The 21,660-nt window shown below is 40.8% G+C and overlaps 2 protein-coding genes across 3 annotated transcripts in view; one reads left to right on the forward strand and one right to left on the reverse strand.

Moving 5' to 3' along the window:
- The window catches only part of tpk1 (thiamin pyrophosphokinase 1), a 120,112-nt gene extending 101,642 nt beyond the window's left edge, over positions 1-18,470 (forward strand). Inside the window, exon 9 of the mRNA XM_088919006.1 lies at positions 17,731-18,470. Within this exon, the coding sequence (XP_088775132.1) occupies positions 17,731-17,885 (155 nt within the window). The 3' untranslated portion in view covers positions 17,886-18,470. The remainder of the gene's footprint in view (positions 1-17,730) is intronic.
- On the reverse strand, positions 17,951-21,362 carry sec61g (SEC61 translocon subunit gamma). Of its 2 annotated transcripts, XM_088919008.1 has the most exons (4): positions 21,213-21,361; positions 19,862-19,974; positions 18,593-18,695; positions 17,951-18,094 (listed from the first exon to the last, which is right to left on the reverse strand). In XM_088919008.1, the coding sequence occupies exons 2-4, from the start codon at positions 19,953-19,955 to the stop codon at positions 18,085-18,087; spliced, it is 207 nt and encodes a 68-aa protein (XP_088775134.1). In that variant the 5' UTR covers positions 19,956-19,974; positions 21,213-21,361; the 3' UTR covers positions 17,951-18,084. The 2 variants fall into 2 exon arrangements, with proteins under 2 accessions (XP_088775134.1, XP_088775135.1); XM_088919009.1 differs by lacking the exon at positions 17,951-18,094 and having other exon boundaries at positions 18,589-18,695; positions 21,213-21,362.
- Positions 21,363-21,660: the final 298 nt, after the last annotated feature.

Here is a 21,660-nt window from a genome sequence, read left to right on the forward strand (position 1 = left end):
CCTTTCACGTCTCACCTGACAATCAAGGATAGCGAAGTCTTTTGGCCAGATTTTGCAAGATGGTTTTTGTTAAACAATATTCAGTACTTTCTTCTCACAAATGACACTATTTGAGAGAAGTCAAAGGCCAGAAACCTGTAATGGTACTGAATAGTCTAGCCTCCATTAAGAAGAACCCACACACCCATCATCACTGTATTTTCAGAATCTGGATGTTCCTCTTGTCTGGCTTTGGAAACGGACATGTGCATTAATTCAGGCTCTCCTCTTTTCCGTAACACAGCTCTAGATGAACTGCATTAATGCTACATGGCTTCACATGAATTGCTGATTACTCAGAAGTGTCTGAGTGCGTTTGAGAGGTTCCTGCAGTGTTACGTGCAAAGTTGCGAAACTGAGAAAAACTCTGAAATTGCAACACTAAAAAAAGACATGTTTTAATCAATGTAAAGAATGTTAATTCTTGATTTAGGATACAAGCAGTTTATGTTTCAGTCTTTGTTAATAAAAGACTTAAGACATTAATTTGCTTCGCAAAGCACAGGCATGTACAGCACATAAGAAGAGTTTTATACTCACATCATACATAATCATAGGGTGTTTATTAAATTCAGAAATGGTTAAATTCCATGTGCATTCTATGGCACCTCTTGTCTAAATGGGTTGAAATTATTTCCACAGGTATAACTTTATATATGTGTGTGATGTATCTGTTTACAAATTAAAATATATTAATCTTAACTATTGGCAATTCTCCCACAAAGACGTAACTTCAGGACCTGCATAAAGATAGAAAATGACAATATCATCACACTTTTCTTTTACTAAATTACCTTGATAATTCTTGTTTTAACCTCACAAAAATGCCACTCTTTTTAAAAATAGATACCAGTATGCTGATATAATTACAGATTCCTTTGTCCTGGTGATCCCTCTGTTGCTGCCAGAGGTCAAAGGGATGGATATATATATACTTTGCTGCTGTAGTAAATCAACTGCAGTTTGCAGTTACACTGCCAGCACATGTCAGGTACACACAAAATGATCTGCTCTCCTGTAAAATAAGTCATTTGTAATGCAATATACACCTGTATAACCACACAATAGTCCACTTTATTGCATATTGTTTAAAAAAACACCGTGCAAAATCTGAGCAAAAGAATTTACATGCTGTTTCTGATATAACTTTTTTAACTTCTGGCTTCTGATTTTTATATTTTCCATTTGATGTAAGGAGGTTGGAGGGCATTAGAGTGGAGAGTATTCTTGTGGTCCTCCCACAACATTTCAGCCAGATTCGCGATTGAACTTTCATGATTGCTTGTCATCCTCCTCTTCCTCTTGTCAGCTTGGCTGTGGACTGTTAGTCACTCTCATGCTGAACCATGAAGATATGTCTCCTTGACCACGTGTGTGATTTCAGGCTCAGTTTCGCACTTTGATACATTTAAACATGAAGCAGGGGATACAAATGGAAGCTACATTTAAAACTGAGAAAGGGCCATGGAACAAGCTACCCATCAACGTTGCCAAAGCTGACACCCCGGCTTCTTTCAAGAAACTGCTTGATGAGACCCTCAGACAAGTTAGCTACTAGAAGCAACAGGCTAGCCTGGCTGAATGGCCTCTTCTTGTTTGTAATCTTTAGATTGTTTCCAAGCCATGAAGAGCTGATAACCTTCCACCATAATCTAACTGCTACTGATTTTAATAACGTGTTTTTCATTGCTGACTTCTTCCCTTTGAGAGGTAAAGATAATCATTTCTTTTGGAAACTATTTAATAGGAATTAGTCAGATCAGCAGACTCTTTTAGGTGTGTAATGTATATTTAGAAAATGAAACTGATAAAATCTTAACTTGGTCTAAAATGTTCTGTGTCATGCTTAAGGGTGTCATTGTACTGCTTTTTTTAAGAACTGATGTTCCAGATCCTGTCAAATCATCCTGTAGGATTTCTGTGTAGTTGTTCTGCTTCTGGTGATACTCATGAGCATGAGTGAGATCCTGTTTACACTTACAGAAATTGAGTTGTATTTGCAGGAAGAAAAAATGTCCCTTTCTATAATCTTAGAACTTCAGTTTTGGGCTGCGTGGGGTATACTTTAGTCAAGCCTTCTATGAAAATGATTATGTCCTTCAGAGAAGAGTCCTGATTTTTAAATGGTGTTGTGTCTAGCTAACACTGTGCTCTACAACTCAGGAAAAGCCAGAGGATTGTCAGATGTTTTTTAATCACTGTAGAGATGCCTGCTATATGCATTGAACTTCCCGTTAATTCACTTTACCTTGTTTGGAAGGAGTACCAGCGGTAGAAGATCATTGTCAGAGCAATCAGGTCTTTCAAAGGCATTGTGTAATGTACAGATTTCCCATGTTATAAGCTTAACTAATGTTGTATTTTAATTTTCCATCACATAATCTTCTTTTACTAATTTCATGTTTTCAAAGGAAAAACTTCAGCTCCTGATCTGGTGTAACTGGAAACTGCACATCTTTATGAAGCCCAGGGGCCATTGATCAAAAACACTGCCATATACCTTAAGCAAATGATATGAGGCAGTGGAGTTTAGCCTAGTCTTTCAACCTGAATCACACAAGCTATAGCTGTCAAAGCTGACCTGTCTTCTCTGAAGAAACTCCTTAATGAGACCCTCAGATAAGTTATTTCATTAAAATCATCTCATTAAAATTGCGTCAGCTCTCCTCTTTAACAGTGGTGTTTAGTTTCCTCAAATTCTTACTAATATGTTATCAGAGTACCCACACATGTCCAACACTTCTGACCACTCTTCTTTCTCTGAAAGTAGCTTGTGTGCAGATTGTGACCTGCATGTTTTATCAGCGCCGCAGATCCGTAGCTTGGAGAAATGTTAGCACACCATTGCCATTGAATTCTTAAACTATAAGAGATATTCAGACTCACGAAAAGTATCAAAGAAGCTATATAAGGAAATCAACAAGCAATATAATATATTAAAAAAGGCACATTACAGATTTTTTTTTCCTGTTTTCACAGAATGAAATGTTTGCTCTTGTGGTTTAGAAAGGGATTTGCTTATTCAAGTATAAAATCAGACACAGTGTTGATAAGGCCTGAATTGGACTTTATGTTTAAATTACCTATGTTACAGCTAAAGGAAAGCAGACAGACATAAATTTATAACTTATCATCTGCATACTTTATTATTTGCTGACATTGTGTGAGTAAAGGTGAGAGGTCAGCGTTGTACGGAATATCCCATTCTCATGTCCTAATTAATCTCTTTTCAGATTTTAATTTTTCTAATGCTAAAACATAAAAGTCAGTAAACATCAAGTCTGTTCATCTTAATAGCCCTGCTGTGTACCTTGACTGTGGACATAATTAAGCTTGTGTATCGTTCAGAGGCTGCCCAACACAGCTATAAAATGTAATTTATAGGCAAAATTAAGGGCAAAAAATGCTTGTGGTTTTGATAATCCCATTACAATCAGCTTTTTACCCATTCTAGCTGTAAAAACATCTTGTTGACCTTAAAAGTACAATTACTGCACTGAAAAAAAAACATTTCTAATACAGTACCTGCATGTTCCTATATTCTGCATCTCGTTCTTAATTCATTTTTCTGGGGTGCATTTTTGAATGATTTATTAATATGCAATTCATCGGTCTCACACATTACAGTCAAGTAATCATGCTGCAGAGAAGCTCCAATAACACTGCCAATGTAGCACTTACACAGGCTCTGTCAGCGACTGGCATTGCAGGAGTTCCTACACTAGCACTTACTTGGAAACTGAGCACACACAAGTGTTGAGTTGCTCAAGGCTGACACATTTAGAAAATCTGAGACCTCTGTCTGCACTGTTTAGCCTTGGTTGCACCCACATAGAAACTCACTTGTGAATGATTACACTTAACTTTTTCAATAATGGTAGCAAAGAAACCTTTTAGGCCATTACAGTATTGTTTATTATTTAGTTCCTAGGCCTCGCCATTCACTTCAAAATGGTGAATCATTTAGCAACGAGCTAGATGCTTGCTACCATCTAACTGAGAAATGCTGTGTCTACCTCCTCTTTGCATTCTGTTCTTCTTGATCCAGAGATGCTATTTAAACAAGATTGCATTTTGGATTCCCAAGTAATTTTTACTCTATTATAGCCAGCTATAAAGGCCTGAAGAAAGGAAAATGTGTTTAATTTAAAAGCAGTTGGCAACATTTAAAATAAGGATCGCATTTCTTCTGAATGAATAAAATATTTGTAAGTGCAAGAAGTTGAAAAGCATAATCTTTTGAGAATTTTAATAATGATCCTCTCCTAGTAACCTACCATCACTAAGCTTTTTACATCACCGAGATTTACGTGTGTTTCTTTAAACATACTCTCTATATTATAACCATATCTTCCAAGGAACACCTTTCATGTTTATGGTGTGTGTTAAGAGCATGCAGTCACTATGCAGTCGCTATGCATTCTGTGAACAAATATTAATTAGCTCTGGGCATTTCACAGTGCTGATAAGTTCGGTGCCAACAGCCGAGACTGCAATTCCACCCTTTGTGTGTGTAAAATCAAAGTGTGCAGCCAGGCAGCTGTTATTGTTTACATTTTCCTTTAACACATATTCTGCCAGATGTGTTTTCATCTCTTCTTGTATTTTAGATTTGGGCAATTAGTTCAGAATAGCGAACCCTGCTTTAGTCTCTTGACTAGAATATTAAACAGGGGTAATGTGAATTTTATTTAAAAGATAATAGTTTTCCAAACAATGCTGGTAAGGTTTCTTGACTTTTGATGTATTATAGCAGAAATCAACACCGATCAACCTTTAAAGAAGCAAATACCATAATCTGCCCTTTCTGATTCTGTGAGTTAAAGGAAGTGACCTGCATGTCCAAGGCTTAGACACAAATACACGGTCCTGTTGAGATGATACAGGCAGTTTATCCACACAGTGATTGAAGGGCTTGGCACGGCTTTAAAAAAGCAGCCACAAGAGGTTAGTAACAAGAGAGGTGGCTTGAATAACTTGTCATTGAGCACCATCTAAGTGTATGCTAAATGCATTGCATCCAAGTCGGCAGCTACAAATGTACAGCAGGAAAGGGCAGGAAAACAGGATTACTTTCATTTTGATTCCATCTGACAGCCAAGTTCTCCAGAACATTACTGTAATATACAGTATGAAGAAGAAATGTAACATTATCTACAGTAATCTCTATTAATGTAAAGGAACAAATCCCCAAAATAAACACCCTTTATAAAGAGTTTTAGATACAGTGTATAATCTTGTATCCCCTTTGGCTTTAAGAAGAAATAGTCTTTATGTTTGTGGTGTCTCTTGTTTTCCCCCACTTTCTACAAACCGGTCTGTGGGGCTCCCGGCTGCCTCTGAATGCTCCTGGGTGCCAGTCAGAGTTCCCCTGCAGGGGAAGGCGCTAGGCGTGGTATCCCAGTCCCTCCTTGTGCAATGTGTGCCAGGTGAGGCTCAGGCCACTTCCAGTACGGACAAGTGAGAGGTGGAGGTGACAAAGAAAATCCTTAAGAACAGAACCATACACTTTTAAAAAGCACGATGTACATTTCAAATGTAAGGTATGCATTGTGTTGAAATTGACATCCGGAGCAGACACATTTGGTACAGGATTGCAACAAAATGAATGTGTTTTTATAAAACGAGGACACCAGAGCAAATGGCAGACATTCCGAGAGCAATTATTAAAAATAAACTGTGAAACAACAGCTAAAACAAGCCATCTTGTGAAGAAAACGCCAGAGTATGACACAAGTGGTTTTATTAAAGAAGCACTGCAGGATGTTTGTGTGAAGATCCCTGGAAGATGAATGGTTTTTGTAATGGAGATTGTGGAATCAATATTAATTTTATCTAAATAATACAAAGCTGAACCTAGCTTTTTTTACCAGATAAACCCCTTGTCAGAACAGCAGAAAGCCACAATCTTTCAAAGCATAATTCTTTATAACACTAGAAAGGGCAAATGATCATTTTAATCATCGCCTTATGGTGTCACAAAATTCATACCACCCTCGCAAACATGATTTAAGACTTATAATACAGTTTTCAAGATTATATGGTATCATTTGGTACAAAGTCTTCAGGGAAAGCAAAACATAAATGCCGCTGTTTCACATATATTGGTATTCTGTTTCTCTTTCATGTTGATTTTGAGATGGTTTAATGAGAATCAAAACAAAAAGGAATCAAGCTGGAAAAAGCTTTCCTGCCGTCAAAGAAAGTGCTGTGGAGCATCCGACTCAGTTATAATCAGTCTTTATGGGTGAGTTTCTTCATCCTGACATGAATCCAGAGGGTTAGATCACCAGTGAAGTAATAAAACCTGCTGTTAAATTTATTTGTACTATATTATAACCATTGTCGTTTCATGGCAATTCTACATTTTGCATCTCTTAAATTAACGTTATATCCATATGTAACTGCACCCTAACAGAATGTGAAGGCAGCGTCTATTTGTGTTTAGAAATTAATTGATGATGAGATTTATGTGATGACAGTATAAATTATAGCAACACTAAAAACATATTTTGGTTCCTCCGCATTTGTGTCACAGGAAACAGATTGTGTGGATCTAAACTTGAAAGAAGGAGGCAGGTAAAGTTAAATGCGTATAAATAACCAGTCCACATTTTTCACGTTCCCTTATTGATAGCAGTCTTAATTAATATGTAATTGCATCTTCATTTTAGTTCATTTATGCCACAGAAAATACATATTTCTATTTTTTTATTTATAATGCTGATAAACTTAACTTAAAAAAATATATAATATGATATATAAGAAAATAATATAATCGCATCACTAATTCAATGTAGTCCAATTATTCAGTTATAATATACTATCTTGTTCTGGAACAATAAAGAACCTATCCTGGCGAATTCTCTAACCAGTGTCTTCTCTACCAGCATGAGATCAGCAGTGATTCAGTCGAGAAGTAATAAAATCCCAGCACCAGAAACTGACAGAATGTCCACAGCCCCATCAGCTTTCTCTGCCAGTCAACGCAGACATGTGTCCTGCAAAGCTTCACCCTCACGTATTGTTCCCAGACATGTTGATATCGAACTAGCTGAGAGTGAGAAGGCTGTTGCAAACTGTGTACAACAGGGTCCTGTCTGAGGGAGACTTCGGGAGACGGAGCAGAAAGAAAATAAATCTCCTTGTGTCAGTGGAAGTCATAGCCAGTTCTTTTTAATGAAGAGCGGAAAGACCCCTCACAGCACGCACCTTCAACAGAGGGGGGCTGCAATGTGGGAGTGGGGAGGAAGGTCAACATGCTAGTCCTTATGGTCATCGAGCCAACATACCTTCTGTCCAGCACGGGCAACCGTTCCAACAGCCATCTTAGAAGGAGGGAATTAAAAAGCAGAGCAAGCTACAGTAGATTAGCTCCTGTAAAATAATTATTGATGACAGCCTGAATCACAGCCCCTGTGCAGTGTGTTTTATTTGCAAAATAAATCAGTTTACTGTATTTATAAACAGTGTGTATACACTATAAAAATGCAACACGTATTTTCAGCTCTTAGAATTAATTATGCAGTGCTAACCTATTGCCCCTTTCAAGTGCGGTATAATGAGGATGAGCTGTGCACACAAGAGGTGCGAGAGCTCATGTCCTGCTTTTCACACTCCTCGTTACCACCCCCCCCCCGCCACCCGAGTGTGAAATGGCAAGATGTGTGACAGCACATGCACGGAGGAAAAGATGTGTGCAGTGTTTGCATGCAGCCAAGACACACAGGCTCGCCGAGCGTCAAGCAAACAGCACCGATGCTGTGGCTCAGGGAAGAACAGAGGGAAAGCACTTGAAGAAAATGCCACAGGCTGGAATATCGCAAGATGGTACTACGTCATTCAGTGCCCACCTGTTCACCATTGCCAGGCTCCACAAACTGAGGAGAAGCAGCTGTGGTCTATCCCAACCTAATTAACCACACGTCATGACCCAGTGACGGCACTGTCGGGTTTGGGGGGCTTGCCCAGAGGATAGCTCTTGCACAACAACAGCTATGGCTGCAAACATCCGTGTTTCCTGGAAGAACCATAAACCAGAATGACAATCATCAGATGACTCCCAGCTGCTAGTATCTTATTCGAGTACAACGATAAATATCGCTCAGCATCTACTGACTCAGACTCAGAACTGCTGGTGTCTGGTTCAGTGGTAGCTGTGCAGTGGTAACATGACCCGGCATTATCAGGCTGAGCCTGTATCCCAGCAGTAAAAACAGTGTTTTTCTTTGATCAGTCCTGGTTCTGCATCTGATAGCAATATCACAGTACATGCATATAGGAAAATGGCTTCTTGACCTTTATGATAAACTTGTGGCCAAGCATTTTGTTGACTGCAGTACAGTACGTTTTGAGACCTCATGCCCCCCTTTTGTAACAGCAAATGCAGTGCATCTGGGGCGGTATGGTGGCTCTGTGGCTCAGGATCTGCGCCTGTGGCTGGAAGGTTGCCGGTTCATATTGTGCGGCTGGCAGAGGAATCCTACTCCGTTGGGCCCCTGAGCAAAGCCCTTAACCCCAACTGCTCCAGGGGCGCCGTATAAATGGCTGTCCCTGCGCTCTGACCCCCCAGCTTCTCTCCCTGTCCGTGTGTCTCATGGAGAGCAAGTTGGGGTATGCGAAAAGACAAATTCCCTAATACGATGTACTCTTGTGTGTCTATAATGTGCGCAGAAAGAACCAACGGCTTGACATAAAACAGGAAATAGTTGCTTTTCTACACATTGCAGATTCAAAGCTTTAGTGTAGAAATGTCACTGATCAGCTGGCAGCCCATCAGAAAGTTCCCCACTGCCTCCAGGCCCACACAGCTACAGGCAGTGATGCCACTGCAGAGTTTTCAATGTGGGGAACAACATGGCTCCTGGGGGGGAAATCTCACTTGACAACAGCCTCCAAGTTGAACCATTCATCATGGTAGCAGCTAAAAGGCTACATTTTGTACTGCAAATACAGATCTGTCAAGACTGACTGTTCGCTAAAAAGAAAAAATGAGCAGAACAGCACCAAAGAACTGTGTTTCTCCATAAAAAAATAAAAAATATTGAGTGAGAAGAGTGGCAAAAGGCAAAATGCCTAAGATGTTTGCACACCAGCAAATATTATTTTCTTAATATCAAAATTTTTTTTTACAGCTGTTATGTCAGCAGTCTTTACTGAGAGATAATGTTAGTGTTCTAATAGTAATAGTCACTGAATTTCACGAAACTCATAGGTGCTTTATCTGCTTCTGAACTGCCAAAAGAATTGCTCTGCAGAGGTTTCCCAGAAGGATCCTATTATCGATCACAGCCAACATACACAGTCAAGAAGAAACCCACACAACAAATACATTTGATTTTGATCTGAGCGTCATTCCACTTCAATATATACATAAGACCTTCTAGAAATGAAAAAAAAATAATTTCATATTGAAACCATAAAATGAATATCAAAGCTGTGGGTCATTCAAAGGTTCAGTTCAAATGAGAATTTTGAGGAGTAGTTCTTAAGCGTCATCTCAAATATCTGGTAAACATTTTATGGATCCTGAGAGAGCATCAGAAATGCTCTTGATATTTACCTGAGTGGATCTGTTGTGTCTTCACAAGAAAAGACCAATTCATACTGAGGTGGAGGGAGACTATTTTAATTATTCTATGTAGCAAGCTTAGGGGTATTTAAAACCCTGTCAAAGTGCTCTGTAAATTCTGGATGAATCTATTATTATGGCTCTTTGTGTAACCATCAGCTGTGAATATTTTGTGTCATTTGTTTTCATCTCTCCCTCATCTTTTTTTAAACTTTTCCGTGAGCTCAGGTATTGAAGTTCCAGCAGTTTAAGAGAAGCCTACATGTGTTTGTTCTTCTGTTACCCACAAACTGGGACAGGGCTGGTAGCAGCACTAATGCGCACGTAGCCGGTGGCAGAAGGAACGTTTAATTGATTAAACGAGTTGTGTGCTCCAAGGAGGCATGGGCATATGATTCAGGCTGAAGAAGCTTTTCTCTGGCCACTGGAACATCATGTAAAATGAAAATGGAGGCACATGTCTGTGTGACCTTGTGAAATGACACTGAAGCTTTTCAGTTGAGATTCCCAATAGCTGTCCTATTCCAGATCAATCAGATTTTCAGTTTGTCATCTGATACATGTAAACAATTATAAACAGTCCCACACACAAATTCCCCCTGCAGTGTCTGTAGTATCTGCTGTATTAAAAGCTGAAGGTGACTGTCCTGCTGCTGTGGGTGACCAGAACACACGGACACTTCCTGTGTACTTTCACTCAGACGCAGCCTTCAGCACAGGTCTGATATTCAGGAAGAAAAAAGTTCTGATTGTTTCAGAAAGGACCTTGTTCTCCTCTAGTTCCTGCAGTTCTTGACCTTTTGACTTCTGGGTGATTTTTGTCATTTGTGTCACCTGACTCTGTGAGTCTGTCACACCTGACACAGCCAACAGCAGCCTTGTTATATTTCACTGTTACACCGATACAGAGTGCTGTCGCAAGACTGGTAATAGACTCGTTTGTTAATTAAAACATCCCTTTACCAGGTGCACGTTAGCTCCTGAAGAATGATACTAATTAAACACCGATTTTGTTTTACATTTCCATTGGTGCCTCTGAATATTCAGGAAGGATTTTCTTCTCACTGGATTTACAACACTTGTCCTGGGTTGTTTTTTTGTCAGTAATGTAAACTCAGATGCATTACAATAAGATCTGCATTCATTCTGATTCATATTCCTGCTACTGCTGGGGCTCCAGGAAATGCTTAGCACTGTTCGATAAATCTGAAAATGATCAAGTTAAAGCATTGACTCTAAACCCCTGGCACCCTATATAGTGTACGTCCGGACCCATGGGAGACAAGCCATCTGTTCTGTAAATATTGAATACTCTAGCTAATAGCACCTGAGCTGGAAATGCAATTTGACCACACAGACATTATCAATAAGAGAAAAGCTCTTACTTCCCTGGCTCTTGGTGTGTCAGGATCAATCTGCATCAACAATCCACTACTTCCATTTTTTTTTCTTAAAGTTGCGTGTTCGGGGCTTGCAGACTCTGAGCAGGCCGATTTCCCCTGCAGCAGAGAAGGGGGTGCTTTCTGCCCAATGGACTTCTTATTTCTAAAAAGATTTCTGAAGAAAACCTTCAAGTCGATAAGCAGACAAAAAAATCCATAAGAGCAAAACAGGGTTGCCTGAATCCTAGTTCTTTTGGACTGTTTTTTTTCCGCTTCGTTTGCAGCGGACATGTTAGCGATGCCTTCGATTCCCAGTTAGGGCCTGGGCTCTCCGGGGCTGTTCGATAGCTCCACGTGCTCCAGCTGCACGTATAGTACAGTATCTCGGTGTGCAAAGAGCTCTGTGGCCCAGACTAACTAGTGGGACTCCAGTGTTCTGCTGGACAGACTCAGGAAGCCCCTGTCAGTCACGAGGTGGCATTAGGAATATGTTGATGCGCGGATTAACATTTTGATTTAAACTACAGGTGAAGATTTTTTTGGTGACCAATGAAAGGCCCCACATCCCCTTGATCATTCCTATCAGCTAAGAGAGCACAATTAACTGGGACTTCACTTTAAAAAAAAAACTCTTGCCTTTCTTAACAGCCACAAAAGTTCATCTCGTAATTTTTACCCCTATAAAGATGGACAGTGATCTTCCATTTGTCAGAAAACTCAATAATGATATTTTGTGAAAAATACAAAAGTGTTAGCAAGGCGTAAAATGTATTTCCTTTTTGTTTATTTTGGTGAAACTGACATCATGAACTGTGGCTCATAATTAATGCTGACAGTCCCAAGCAGCAGGAAAGGGAATTGCAGTGTCTGCTGCATGCATGCACTCGTTCGGGCGGTTCTCAGTTTCTTCTGCCTGGCGCAGGGCCTGTGACTTGAGTGCATGTGAGCAGTATCTGCGAGTGACGATTGCTGCCGCATCAGAGCTCGCTCTCATGTTTCAGTGGGCACTCCTCCGTCCTCGTAGCTCCCAAACCGCTGTGAACCCCCGTCTCCTTGTGTGGGGGGGGGGAGATGAGTCATTTCAAGACACCGCTTCCGACTCCTCCTCCTTGACTGTGCGTTTTAATGGCTCTGTGACTTTCCTGCTGTCTCTCGGACAGCGAGCCAGCACTTGCTATTGACCTTCAGTGTGAGGCGCTCTGTGTGTGTGTGAACAATGGGGCTCCACTTCGACAGTAATCATTATGACAAAAGAAAACATCATCTATGGGATGTTATGCCGCAGGGAGGGGTTTAATTCTGAAATCCAGCTTTCTGCATCAGAACATGAACTGACGATAAATAAGGGCTGCCAGACCCGAAGGCACATCTGGAGCTGTGGAGCTCAGAGCTGCCCTTTCTAGCTTTCCCAGCGGGGTGATACCTGTACAGAATATGTGTGATGTGTGAGAGTTAAGGACTTCGCTGTTCGATGATGGAAGAGTGAGACTGGGCAGCTGACTCAGTGTGGCCCACTGGCGCAGGCAACAGAACATCACAAAATAATTAGGCCTGAGAGTCGACACTAAAAAGTCATAAGGAGGAAAAATTAGTCCTTTGGAAATTAAGGGTAATAGGACTTTAACCAGACAAATTAGATTTTTTGTTACATTAAGAAATGGGACTAGGTTCCTTACTCTGCAGTTTAAAGTGATAAATGCGATGAAAAGCTCCGTCTGCTCCTGTGTATGATTTAGTGTTGCTCGATAAACGAGCTGTCTTTCGCAGTGCCTGTCATGAGAAGAGGAAAAAATGTTTCCTGCGCAGCCCTTAATGATGGAGCTTTTCAAAACCACCTTACTCATAAGTGACAACTAGCTCATCTCAACACATCAGTAAATTCGATTCATGTCCATCCAGCTGGCCCTGTATGTCAGCCTGTATAGTATGTCAGGCTGTCTGATCCTCCTGTCTCTGTCTCAGGCAGTGAAATGGCTGAAGCCACTGGTCACATGAGAGACAGATAAAAGAATACAGTATACAAAAGTCTGCATACTATACACCTCAAATAAAGTGTTACTAGTAGTGCAATATCAGGGAAGCAGTATTACTCTCTCTTCTCCAGCAGTAGCCTGCTTTGTCTTAGAGGTCTCCCATCCCAGGACTGGCCAGGCTCAGCCTTGCTGAACTTCTGAGACCTGGTGAAATCAGGCTTCAAGGCAGACTTTTATAGTAACAGTTTGGACAACACAGGGGTTCTTTCAGTTCAGTGTTGAAAGCAGCTTAGTGTACCAGTCAGCGACTGTGGGAAAAGGAGAAGGCCTATTCCCGCTGGAGCGTGATGGGGAGGAAGGAACACTGCACTATCTTACAGTTATCTCCCAGTCATGCAGGCCAGATATTTCCTGGCTGAGCAAAACCCTGCCGCTGTGAACTGCCACTAGCAAGAGCTGCCTAGTTGATACCTACCTGACTTTTCCTATCAAGTGAAAGAAAAAAAAAGCCCTCTTCTGCACCTGCACTGCTCACGTGTTCTGAGTCCTGCCCTCAGTGCTACGGAGCCAGCAGGAGCCATGCTATACAGCAAACTGTGCTGCAGAGGGAGGGCGTGGCTCTGGTCACTTATCCAGTGTAGAGGGATATCATCAGCCTTCCCCCAATACAGTTTACACAGCTGTCTTCTCCTTATTCGCCTGCTGTCCCAATACTTCTGGTATCAGACATACATACTCCTCCACCACTTCGCAATGAAGTTTACAAATGAAGAAACTTCTCTGGTCATGTTCTGCATATGAGGAAGCAATTTCCCTTCAGTTCATTTCAAGGCTTCAAGAGTGATAACTTACAACTAAAGTATCGGCCACATTAGAGAAAATATGACTTTTGTTTCTTTCTGGGGATCTAATATAAAAATACAGCAGAAGGCTCCTGCACAGAAGTAATGTTTCGGAGACAGATTCTTTTGCAGCAGCTGGTCTTGCTGAAATCAGTTTAGCACTCTGATGCCTCTGGGTTGTCTGTAGTATCTGCTGTATTAAAAGCTGAAGGTGACTGTCCCGCTGCTGTGGACGACCAGAACACACAGACACTTCCTGTGTACATTCCCTCAGACGCAGCCTCCATCACAGGTCTGATATTCAGGACAAAAAAAGTTCTGATTGTTCCAGCAAGGACCTTGTTCTCCTCTAGCTCCTGCAATTATTTACCTTTTGACTTCTAGACATGTGTTGAATGAGTTCAGCAGCTCAGTTGTTTAAGATAACTGATGTTATGCCCACCTATTGAAACATTTACTTTTGTGACATCCCTAAAAGGTCATCCTCCATCCTGAAACTGCATTGAGAGGCTCTTTGTATCTGCCTGTGCCCATTTTCAAAAGAAACTGTCCACTATTTAAGAGAACAGACACACAAACTAGGCCAACCAAGCACAGAAGGAAGCACAGGAGAAAACGTAGGTTGTGTCCCAAGTCCCATTATATAATTTTAGTGTTAAGTACTAACCTCTTTTTTTAAATGAAAAGAAAAAGAAATTAGCCTTTTCAGACGCTTTCCTCTGCTTGAATGTGTCTTTAACTTTCAAATTGCTGATAAAAGGGACTGAAAGGATAGCAAATAGTTTTAATTGAGTGTGATGAGGCACATGCATAGAAAAAAGACGAGCTCAATACAAAACCTAAATATATTTCACAGGGGGTGACCCTGCAAGATACAAAACTACGTCAAGTAAAAAACTAGCCTTCCTAAAAGAAATTATGCCAAAGACTTTTAGTGAGAAACGTTTAACAATAAGGATCCTTTTATATTTTAGCAATGTATGACTTCAGGCTGGACAGTGCCAACGGGGAGATCTGTAGTGTCCAAGGTGTGACACAGGCCTTAAAGTTGAATTATTTTTTTACCTGTACCAGCGGCATAAAGTAAATTATTGTCAGATATTGAGAAAATCTGTATGAACAATAAGATAGAAAAAGACAATGAGAGACAGACCTGAAAACAACAGTCCTCAACCAAAAGAGATATAAAATCAAGATACGAGAAATCAACACACAAAGGCTTAAAAGACTGCTAACAGCCAACCTGCAGCTACTTCAGCAATGGCTACATGGACACAGTCTTCACTGTATTCGGCACACTGCACTACTTGGACATAATGTATTGCACACACCCTGGACACATAGCTGCTCTATTTATATTGAGTTTTGTCTGAGTTTATTTTATTCAATTTCTATCGCAATATTATTATTATTATGTAACCTTATTTTGTCACTTTAATTTTGTGATTTTCATCGCCCCCGCAGTGAGCTCGTAGAAAATTCATTGCCTGCAAATACTGCTGCACGCTGTATTGTTGTGCATTTGATTGATTGAATTCTGAAGAATCGTTTTTGCATCTATGGGAATAAACTATACATTAATTGTCCACTAGAGGGCAGACCACGGATACTTTTTAGCTTACAAAAAGATTTTGCTCCTTTACGCGAAATAAAACCTGAGACAGACCCACTGAAACAGTTCAATGCCGTTTATTCACACCACATTTGGTGGTTTGTTACGTTTATCATATAATTACACCTAGTATTTGTGTATATCGGGGTTTTGCTTATCTTCTATAAATAACCAAAAGTAGTAAAACAACTCAGCAGGTGCTAAAATGCAGCACTTGGAATCACATTAAGCTATTTGTCCTGATTGAAGGGAAGATGGCAGGAGCTGACTGCATATTCAAAATCATGGTAAACTGCTGTTCTACAAAAAAAAATAATCACAAAGATGGAAAAAAAGGAACAGCTGTGCACAAGCTTTGGTTGTTGAATAGCTGTCTTCTGGAAGGATTTGCTGGGCTCTGTGGATTTCTGCTACATTGTCAAGCAGAACAGCACATTGCGCCAGTCTGCTGCTGCAAAGAGAGAACACTGGGGCCAAACTTCCCTCTGGCACAAGGATTAATGTGCTTAGTGTCTTTTGAATGTCCTGTCATGTGGAGGACGAGGACCTTGGCTGGCCACCGTTTATTCCTTTAGTGTTACGAAAACTGTACTACAGTACCAACAAGAATAAACGGAGCCATAGCTGGGAGATGCCTGCTCATTGAATTCTGTGTTCAATGGTAGGTTTCAGAGCCTGAAAGACCTGGCCACTTGTAGATGGTTTAGTCCTTGTGCTGATTTATGAGGCTTATAATATGCTACTCCTGTTATGTTATCTTCCTTTTGAAATGTATATGTATATACATGTATATGTACAGGATTACAAAACCTCTCCCTACACTCAAAAAGGCCTTTTAAATATATTCCTTCCTTTGCTGAACTGAAAACTGATCCAAGCAGAAGCAGACTTTTCAGAAACAGCACTGCTATTGCTCTATAACAATTCCTGATGAGATTTAAAATGGAAGTTACTGGACCAACAAGGGCACTCCTCTTATTCTTTAGAGGTGGCTCTCAGTTGATCTCTTGATTCTGTCAAACTGATCTATTATCACATCTCCGATGCTCGGCAAGGCTGGGCCCTATTGTTATGGCTCTTAGGATGTTGGATGGGGAGCTGGTAAAGAATATCGACTGTAAACTAATTTATGGTGATGCAGTTGTATGGGGTGCAATTGAACCTGTACATTACAGACACTTATTAGTGCAATGCAGTGTCATTCCCATCTGTGTACAGATGCCATTAATTGGGAACCTAAGGGTTCTCTGAACAGAAATAAGTGCTCAATATGCAAGCTGAGGGAAGGAGGCCTGGAGCCCTTTGCTCAGTTTCTTCACACCATACCTACAGCTAGCGCACAGTAACTCGAGAAGCTCCAATCAAGCAAACAATTACAGGAATCCATTAGTCTGTGAACAAAATAAAATATGCTGGAATAAAACACAGTAGATAAAACAGGTTTTCATGACCATGACTTGAGAACTGCAGTCCTGCAGGACCAGAAATGTTGTCACTGCATTCTGCACTGAAAAGACCAGCTCTTTTGCCCCCTCAAACAGCTGTGTTAGCACACTGCGAAATGTTAGAATGCTCATTCGGTAGACTGCTGTTTAATTCATTTATCAGAAAGAAAGTGTAATGCATAAGCTGAAAGAACAGAACTGCGCTGCTTGTTTGTGGGTTGCAACATGTATATATAAAAACGAGAGGGGAGGAGAGCAAGTCAGAATAAAGCTGTGTAAATTACATGAAATTAAACCACATTTCATGTAAATGGAAAGGTAACCATAAGAGACAGCTCAGGAACCTCCCACCTTTAATTTTTAAAATACTAAAGGGGATAAAGTGCACTTATACAAACCAGACCAAGTTCTAAACCACAGCACAAGAATCAAGTACATTTTAAAGGGCTGTGGGTGCAGTAGGTGAAAATATAAAAATCATTTTGGGGATGCCGAGTGACTGGGACTATTTAAGAAAAATCAAGAAACTCATCAAAACTCAAGTTTGTTACTGGGACAACCTATATAGCACAAGTAGCTTTTCCTTGCCTAACATTTCTGAATGCTGTTCCTTTTAAAATTTTACAACCGCAGAATTGATTTACAAATAGGCTGCAACTTGTGAGGGGAACAGAAGATTTTCTTCACATGGCCTTGAACTGAGAAGTGGTGATGGCAATAAAATATTTGCAACATATCCAAGTGCAGGTTATCTACTCTTAAGGAGTAGACTTAAAATATACTTGTTGAATCTTAGTTTCCAAAGAAGAGTCAGCAATTTGATTCAATTAATGTCAAGTCTAATGGGCTTCCCTTCTCCATTTCAGACAATCAGCTACTTCAATTTGGAAAACTAGTCAGCACCTCCAACACCTACGAGTCACATCATCCCCAAGAGACAAGACAGCCTGTGACAGTGAGGACAGACCAGCCCCTGCTCTGGAGTATGGGCATCTGCAGGAAACGGAAGACGTGGCCCTAGATGTGACCACATGTGCCTTCTATAATCTTCTCAAACAGGGCACCAAAGGAATGCAAAGCCACAAGTTTGGGTTTTCATTTATTAACACAGCCAAATACAAATATACAGTGAATGTAAAAGTGACGCACCACACCGCCCCACCCCCCACTGAAGATCTTCAATCCTCTGTCCCCTGCCAGTCGGTCATCAGGTCAAAGACTCAACCACCACTGTAAGAGAAATAGGAGGTTCTCAAATTAAATGTCTAACTTAAAAGACATGAAAAGCTGGTAATGATTTAGGAGCAGCAATGTACTTTTCTTTAGACCAGCGCTCTCCAGTACTGGTTCTTGAGATCTGGTATCTATAGGTTTCCAATCCAGCTCCCAACTTTAACTTAAATCAGCCCAATATTTGCTTAACCAAACCACTTTATTAACTTCTCCCAGCTATCTGACTGCTGCTGTTTTAACACGTGAGAAAAATGCAGGCACAGGAACTCTTCAAGTTCCTTTGCCCAGATAACGTGTCAATGAGGAAATTCTATTCATCATCAGGTTTTACCACACATATACCTCAATTTTTAACAATAAAAAATGAAAAAGCTCTGTGGTTGTTCCTATACTCATTTCTGATAAAATAATAATTTAGACAATGTTTCCAAGGTTACCCTATGAGTGTATAAGTAAATCACAACACCCAGCCCAGATGGGGAAGCAAACACTTACACAATGATGTTGTTGATGGGGATGTGGATCAATTTAACAAAGAAGCCAATGAACCCCATGATCGCAAAACCGATCGCCGTTGCCATGGCAATCTTCTGGAATTCTGAAAACAGGGAAGGCACGTTAACGATGGGGAGGGGGGAAACGTACTTTCAACAACATGAAGATACTGATTATCATTTTAATCAGAACTGCCAATTTTACCACACATGTCAAAAACCACTACTAACCTAACTCCAACCTTCTGGTATGCAAGGGCTCAGCTCTAAGACTACAGAGGTTGATTCAAAGGTTAAAAGCTGGATTTCCTTATTGCTGAGAGTCAAGTTCTACAGAACAAGACGACAAGCTGCCAGGCATCCTGAAGATGTTCCATCAGTAAATATGATGCGTTATATACAGGTGAGAATATGAAGTGGCAGAATAAACCCAACGCAGACTACAAATGGAAAAAAGGCTCACGTGGCTTTGCTGAAGTCAACAATGAGACAGGACAAAAAAGCATAAAAGTTTGAGGGCTTCAGGAAAATCTGCTAGACTTGTATCAGGGGAAAATCTAGTGATCATTAAGCCAATGCGATCTAACTCAAAGAAACGGGCTGCTAACTCCCGTTCTGTAACCTACATTTACTTATAAGCCTGTTTTTCAAGTTTCACTGTCGAACATGGTGCATTATTTTCAAATTAATAAAAATGAACGGAGTGTCTTGTAATTTCCCAATTGTCCCAATTTACAGTACATAAGGAGCCTGATCTCCTTTCTGAAGTACAAATGTGCGGTCTACATTTCATTCAATGTTATCATGAGAAAAGTATCTGTTTCTTACAGCCCTGGAAAGCATTCAGATGTCTGCAGGATAGAGCAGGACAAAAACAGAATATTTTTATGATTTTATATAGGGCCCTTACAGTCAGAGATAAAAAAACTTGAGAAGAGGTAACAAAGTTAGCACAATTAGCTGCAGAAGATGATATAAGGGGCAGACAGATCTGCTTAAACAAAGCCTTAAATGAGGCTGAAGCAGAGAACATCTGCAAACGTCTCGCCACTTCAAAGCAAGCTCTGAAAACAGCAGTGCTCCCAGTTGACTGCTCCTAGATACAAGAGTTTGACCGAACGCACACTGTGAGCGACACCATCTCACGAGAGCATTGCCTGTAGAAAAGCACACAAGTAACGCATTATTGAAACTCAGGGCATCTGCCTCCATATTCCAGCAGCCTGGCAGGGAGTCTGCGTTCCTGCTGCCTGAAGAGTGAAGGTCTTACCTTTCCTGTCTGGTTTGGTGCATCTCTTTACCAGTCGGATCGAGTCCTTCACAAACTGGCGGCTGGGCTCCACAAACTGCATCACCTGATCCATGGCGGCTGATCTTACTGGGCTGGATAACACAAAGAGCAACAAATTCAGATGCGCAGTAGGAGCGGGAGTTAAGGCGAACCGCCTGAAGGAATTCTCTCCCCATTAAACCCAAAGGTGCAACAGATTCCTCTTAAAATATTTCCTTAACAAGCAAGATCAATGTTAAGGCGTGCTCTAAAAGGCGAAGGGCTTCTGACCCCCTGTGTGTTCACCAGAAGGTGACAACGAAACATCACCCGTTTTCAATTTACTTTCCACTTCACGTTTCATCCAGCTACAAGGAAACGCGTTCAAGCCTTAAGAACAGGACGCCGTACTGAACAAGCTACCCAGCCAACGGAGTCAAGGCCAATACCCTGCCTTAATTCAAGAAACGGTAGAATGAGATCTTCACGCCAGTTAGCTGCAAAGATGCCACATAGGCTGAATGGGTCATGTTCACAACACGGCTGCGTTATTACCACACTGGCTGAAAAAGTCACTTTAACTTCTTTGAATCGTCCCTAACAATCTAACCCGATACACCAATAAGTAACCAGGAGAAGAATGCCGAAGTTATCTAAACGAATAACCTGGTAACCCTTTATCAGCAACTGGGGGTATTCAGGCTACTTTAGCTGCGTGGCACAAAAACACCAACATCGCCCTCGATTAAAAACAGTCACGCACTAGAGAACTTTTTTACATCAATTTGTGATCATCAAAACCGAACAGCATTTAATTAAAAAAAAGTAACAAGAATATAAATCACGAACATTACGAAAGAGTCGTGTCATTAAACTGCGAAATACAGAGATGTGTTTTTTCACGTCTTCGGTACAGCAGCGTTATGATCAGAAACAAGGTCACGGGGAGAATTCTCACTTCCAGACAAACTCTTGTCTTTTTCTCGCAAGTGAACCAACAAGGTAGCAATGTACCCGGAGCTTCAGACTGCGGGTATCAACACTGTTCGAGCTGCCACGAACACACACAACATATCCCGAGCCGAGGTCATTAATAAACCATTGCAACCGAATTAAACCGAGATTTAACACAAACTCGGACGTTGCTGTAGTTTTACAGACGCGTATAAACTGAAGATACCTGTGTTTTCACTCGCCAGAGGCCTCCTCTATGGTCCATTACAACACAGCTCGATAATCACATTTTATCGGTTTCTCCTACGTATACAATCCTCAGGGTACCTATATTTCCCACCATTACAAAGACATTGTTTTGTGGTCCTGAACCCACCAACATCTTCACAGTTCATACCTGTGTTAACAATGAAAACCTCTCCTCCGACTTCAGATTTCTCGCTGTCTTCCTCCACAAGAAAAGCCACGTAGCTGCACGGAGCCTCTTTAACGCAGTAAAGGCTGACGTCGCTTTACGAAACCCCTCAGTGCGCATGTGCGACTGGAAACCCACCCCGGAAGTACATCCCTTATTTCCGGCGTTGTCTGAGTCCCGGATGGCGGCGGAAGTGATTACGAAGTAGCATCTGTTTAGAAAATAAAGGAAGTAGCGACGCTCAAAATATTAATTCATATTAGTTTGAGAGTTGCATTCAAACAGTTATAACAGAAGTGCATTTCGAGGTGGTATGAAGAGCATACTGTGTTTCCGAATTTTAACGAGGACATCTTTCAATGTTTTTACACTTGAGCGTTTTTTAGTTGATTTAAAGTTGAAATTATGTCTGCGGTGCCTTTTCTAAATA

The sequence above is a fragment of the Atractosteus spatula genome, chromosome 6 (assembly GCF_055471065.1).
Source record: "Atractosteus spatula isolate fAtrSpa1 chromosome 6, fAtrSpa1.hap1, whole genome shotgun sequence".
Classification (NCBI taxonomy): Eukaryota; Metazoa; Chordata; class Actinopteri; order Semionotiformes; family Lepisosteidae; genus Atractosteus; species Atractosteus spatula.